Genomic DNA, 5524 nt, shown 5'->3' on the forward strand with positions numbered 1-5524 from the left:
GACAGCAACTTGTCTGTTCCCCTTTCCCCAATTCCCCAGCACTGTTCCCATCCCCCCAATTCCCCAATAAAATAAAAATCTTTAAAAAAAAAAAAGAATTGGAATGCAGGTGAGTTTGAAGGAGAACTTCAACCATTTGCTCTCTACATTTTGAATTTTTCCACTGTGTTTTTATGTATTATTTTTTGAACAATGATAAATTAGAAGATTGAAAGATGTTGGATGGCTTGGTTGGAAGTGAGAAAGAGAGAGAGGGGGACAGGGAGAGGGAGAAAGAGAGAGAGATAGAGAGGAAAGGGGAGAGAGGAAGGGAGGGAGGGTGGGAGGGAGAAAGGAGGAGGAAGGAAGGAAGGAAGGAAGGAAGGAAGGAAGGAGGGGAGAGAGAGAGAGAGAGAGAGAGAGAGAGAGAGAGAGGGAGAGAGAGAGAGAGAGAGAGAGAGAGAAAGAGAAAGAGAGACAGAGAGAGAGACAAAGTATTCTTGCCAGGAACACTATGTCTTTGCTTTAAGACTCTTTAAGAAAGAATAGGTATTTGGGACACCAGAGCAGAAGAGGGGGCTCACTTACCAGTGGCCTCAGGAAGGTGTCCTTGGGAGAAGAGCCAACCTTCAAGGTACCAAGGTAGAAGGCAGGGCCCAGAAAGTTATTTGGGACGGGCCTCCAGGTGGCAGAGCGGAGTCTGGAAGAAGGGCCAAGCCTTGAGGGAGAGGAAAGCCCCTTCCCAATTCTAGTCCCAATATTGACCCCTGATTTCCATGCAGGGACTAGGATTCAGTTTCAGTGGGACATATCAGACTGGAAGCATTAAAATGAGAATGAGGAGACTTGTTCTAGGGTTCTAGTCCTGATTCCAAAGTTCTCTATAATCCTGAGCAAATCAATTCAGTTCTCTGAATCTTAGGCTCTTCATCTGCACAGTGAAGAGTTTGAAATCTCTGAGTTCCCTGATCCCTCAAAGTGTCCAGTGGGAGTAAGTAGGAACATACCTCTCAAAGAAGTTCATTTTCATTTCCAGAGAATAGATAGTGTAACGCTCCAAGGGAATATTATTGATGGTAACAGATCCAGTTAATCCTGCAGATGGGAAGTCGAAAAGAGAATGTGGTCAGGGACTGGATATTCTCAGTGTGTGGGACAAAGAAATGCAGACTGTATATACCTTGAGCTCAGTCATGAGGGCAAACACTGACTTGCTATGACTGAAGGTTTCTTGTTGTATGTTTCCATACTACTGAGGAAGTACCTCACTTAGTATCAGAGCTCCTCCTGAAATTCCCAAAAGGAGACTGGGCCTGCTCCAGGACAAGCCAGCGCCGAGCATAACTGCTTCACTTTCCTACTCTGGAGAACTGGAGAAGGCAGGACAAGGAAGAGGGCAAGAGTCTGCATCTTGGGTCCTAGGACCTAAGTCTCTCACTGCCTGAGCAGCTCAATTATTTCCTCCTAACTCCAACATAGCCCCAGTGTTAGGGTCCAAGCAACCATGAAAAGAGATTACAGCCCGATTCTCAGGCCTAGAGCCTGCCTACCTTTTTGCTGACCTTGAATTTTCCATGAAAAATTGACTCGTCCTTGATTTTCCACCAGGATCCTTAGAAGTTGACATTCCTGTTTGAGACAGACCAACTCATGGAAACTACATGGTCATTCAGCATTTTTACTCTAGAATCCATTCTTTTCTCTGAGTCCCAGATGGAAAGACAAGCAAATGGGAGACAAGGAAACTCCAGAGCCCAGCAGTCCTCTCTCTTTCTTAAGGACCCTATGTGTTCTTGTTTCACACTGTCTCCCCTTTCTTCTTCTGCTCTGCGTTAGGAAAGGCACAGAGACTGCTGGGCCTTTGATCAGAGACCTGACCAGCGCCTGATGGTTGACTCAGGGATTAATGGGGAAATTTCATTCACACTGAAGCATGTATACTGCAGCTCTTGACGTACCTGGGCCTGGTAGATGCAGTTATGCTTATAGCTAACTTATAGCTAAACAAACACTTCCTGCTGGGACCCTAAGTGAGAAAAATACCAAAGGGCAGTAGTAGAGAATGGAGGTGGTCAATATCAGGACCAGGCTGTGTTTGCATTTGAGTTGGAGGTCTAGGGCAGTATCTAGACTCTTGAAATACATACCCTGACTTCAGGAATGTCCAAGTTCTGATTACTATCACTCAGAATTCCTATACTTGTCTCATTCAAAAACACCTGCAAAAGAAGAGCTGGTGTCAGATGGTAGGTCCACCTGAAGAAAGGGAGAAGGGAGGTTCTGGTTTAGGGAGGAGGTCATTACGAAGAAAGGGGCCAGCCTTCGTGCTCACAGATAGCTAGAAGCTAACAGGGAGGTCCCAATAGACTTAGGTTGCAATAAAGCAGAAAGCAAGTCTCTCTGGTTTGACTTTCTATTCCCAACGCTTCACACATAGTAGGTGCTTAAAAATACTATCAAATAGTAAAGTTGACCAGTGACTAACTACCCTCCCCAATAGCAGAGTTAGGCTAAATGTTCTGCTTACCTCCATCGACAGCCTGCTGACACCTACCTGTGCTGTATCTTGAACATCAGCATGGAGCTCACCTCCAGAGCAGATGGGAGTCTCGTACAGTATGAATCCATAGGACTGACCATTTCCATCATTTATGGGAAGATTCTCCATGTTGACTGGTTTATTAGATATGACTGGCTGTGAGACATGGTCAGAAACAGGAGCCAGGGTGATGAGAACACAGGATCCAGCATCCTAAGACACTTGTCATTTTTTTGTTGTACTGCCTAATGGTCCCCAGGGGTTCTCTGGATGAGAAATACTAAAACAGATGCTATGTGATGATGCTCTTGAGCTTTATATCTCCACTGAGCAGGGAACTCAGGGGACAGTGAGGGCATGGTAGAGGGAACAATTGCTGTAATCATGAGAATTAACAGAGTAAATAAGTTGTGTTCTAACACAACTGAAGTAAAGAATTATGCACTAAGAAAACCTTTATTTAGCATCTACAATGTGTCAAGCATATTTTTTATCTAAAATAGTGACAGTGAAGGTAAAACCAAAATGAATTCAAGAGTTGACATTTTTCAAACAATATCACCCTTTTCTTCAAAATAGGACAGGTAGTCTAATTTTAAAGGGAGAGCAGGGACCTGTAGAAGTTCAGTGATTTGGCCTAATTGATGGTGAAGAAGAGTCAGAAACTCAGTTTCATGGGTTCCTAGCTCAGCAGCCTTTCCCATACGGATCATGCTGTTCCCCACAACAGCATTTGCCAGATGGGTTCATCTGAGTTGGGAAAAAGGATCCTCTACTATCCTGCGTCTCTCCCAACCTCCACCCATTCTTCAAGTTCAAATCCCTTCACAGTCCACCCAGAAGGAGCTTGCAGGCCTTGCCCCACAGTTCTAAATTGGGACAAAATGCAGAGGATTAGCTTTCACACTTCCAATAAAAATCTCTTGAAATAATCTCTACTCTGTGGCCTAAGGCTTTCTCCCCCATGTCTTCAACGGCCATCCCCATTCCAGTGCCCAGGCAGTACTCACCTCATTTAAGTACTTTAGTACATCCCATAGTGGCAAGTAAAGGGATGGTCTCACAGAAGGATACACAGCCTTGGGAGTGAGCTCAGGTAAGGGGGGCAGGGGAAACGCTGCAATGAAAATGGGCCATGGGGCCAGAAGTACCTGCAGTAACCACTGCTTTCTCCAAGCCTCCCCACCCCTATCCATGAACTCTCATATCCCAGAGCTAGGAAGAGAAATGGCTCCTATCCTATACATCTCCAAGTGTGATGAAAACCTGCCAAGACCTAAGTTGGAGCTGTTTTGTATGCACAGATAGCTCATGGATACAGACTCCAAAAAGGTAATGTTAGTCATACAGACTAAGGGCTCTTAGGGAGCAAGAATTCAGCCTTATACCTTTTGCAATGCTGGTGCTTACTGACTTTCTAGTACACAGTGGATGGTTAATTAACTTTATTTAAATAAATAAAATTAAAACACGATGATTTTTGTTATTGTATATGAGGGTGTTAGGTGATATATCATACTAAGAGCTTTACAAATATAATAGTAACTTAATTTTCACAATCATTATAGGTGATGCGTATCATTGTCTTCATGTTTTGGGGAAGAAACTGACGCTTAAAGGACTTAAAAACACCCATGCAAAACCACCCAGCTTTTAAGTGGGAAAACAAGGATTTGAACTTAAGTTGCCCTTGTTCTTAAGCACTTTATTAAGCTTCTGCCCATAGGGAAAATCCTTCCCTTTCCTCACCCTTCCACTTCATGGGTATAGCCAGCCCTCAGGTTAAAATGGTTGCTTAGTACCTAAAATGGATCCAAAGAGTTTTCGAAGCTTGAAATATTTGTTTGTGTAATCCCCGGCCTCGGTCAGCACAGCATCATAGTCTGCAAGACACCAGGGCACAGTTACTGGCCAGGCAATCCTCCACAACAGGCCCTGTTTCAGCACTTCTGGCATGAGATGGACCGGAGCCATCAGAGGGAAACAAAAGACACATCTTCCCCGCCCCCTGGCCAGGTCCATCCCAGGCCAGGGTGTGAGAAACTAATGCCAACCTAGGAAGGTTCCCCACAACATTTCCTGGGGACCTGAGGCTGCCATGACACTGGGCTCATTCTATTTCTCTTTCTAATGGACATTCTCTTCTTTCCTCAATCTGGTTTGCCCATCAGTGCCTGTGTAGCAATCACCATTTGAAACCTGTCTCTCTTGGAAGGTTCAAGTCAAGAGGTCAGTGTACATGATGAGTGAAGCAGAGCTTTAGGTCACAGGCAGCCCCATCTACTGCAATGACAGCCTGTTGGGAGCATTATGAACATCACAGAAGAAAGGAAAATAAATAGGAAAACCCTCAATGCTCAGCATAGATTATAGGTCAAGAACCCAGTGATGCCAGAATATGCTTTTGGAGCTTCCTCTGTTAAGCTCCAGCACAACCTACTCTGGGAGGTGACCATACCAGCAAACACTTACCATAGCTAGTGACGACACCTCTGTGCTTCCCAAAATTTATGGCCCCGTTCATGAAACCAAAGTTGGTTCCACCATGGAACATATACACATTGAAGGAAATCTCAAATTTGATAAATTTCGACACAGTTTTTACAACATCTGTAGAGGAGGAAGATCAGAACATAGAGAAAATTAAAAATTAATAGCAGATGAAAGTCTGTGGTGAAATCTTATCATTCTCAACCCCAACCCACAATCAACTTAATTGTTTTGTCCTTCAACCCCTGCTAAGATTCTAACCAGAAAATAGGTGGAATTGGCCAGAGCTACTCTAGGAAACAACGTCTTGTTTCCCAGAGCCTTTTTAGAAAATTATTTTTCTTGGAGTATGGACATAATTGGACTCTAAACTACACATATTAAACAATAGCCTAAGAAATCTTATGTCACTTAAATATCTATTGTTTGTTACAGTTTTTGAAATGGTACAAATAATTAGTATACCATCATTACTAATATTTTTGGGGACACTGGTTTGGAACCTCTGCAATAGTC

At 43.7% G+C, this 5524-nt stretch overlaps 1 protein-coding gene across 1 annotated transcript in view; it reads right to left on the reverse strand.

Moving 5' to 3' along the window:
* GLB1L3 (galactosidase beta 1 like 3) overlaps positions 1–5524 on the reverse strand; it is a gene marked incomplete at its 5' end in the record, with an annotated part of 41639 nt that overhangs the window by 5692 nt on the left and 30423 nt on the right. Inside the window, 8 exons of the mRNA XM_019634754.1 lie at positions 568–679; positions 987–1074; positions 1530–1608; positions 2127–2198; positions 2534–2674; positions 3529–3635; positions 4321–4401; positions 4991–5128. Of these exons, the coding sequence (XP_019490299.1) occupies positions 568–679; positions 987–1074; positions 1530–1608; positions 2127–2198; positions 2534–2674; positions 3529–3635; positions 4321–4401; positions 4991–5128 (818 nt within the window). The remainder of the gene's footprint in view (positions 1–567; positions 680–986; positions 1075–1529; positions 1609–2126; positions 2199–2533; positions 2675–3528; positions 3636–4320; positions 4402–4990; positions 5129–5524) is intronic.

Source organism: Hipposideros armiger, unplaced genomic scaffold (genome assembly GCF_001890085.2).
Source record: "Hipposideros armiger isolate ML-2016 unplaced genomic scaffold, ASM189008v1 scaffold_1878, whole genome shotgun sequence".
Classification (NCBI taxonomy): Eukaryota; Metazoa; Chordata; class Mammalia; order Chiroptera; family Hipposideridae; genus Hipposideros; species Hipposideros armiger.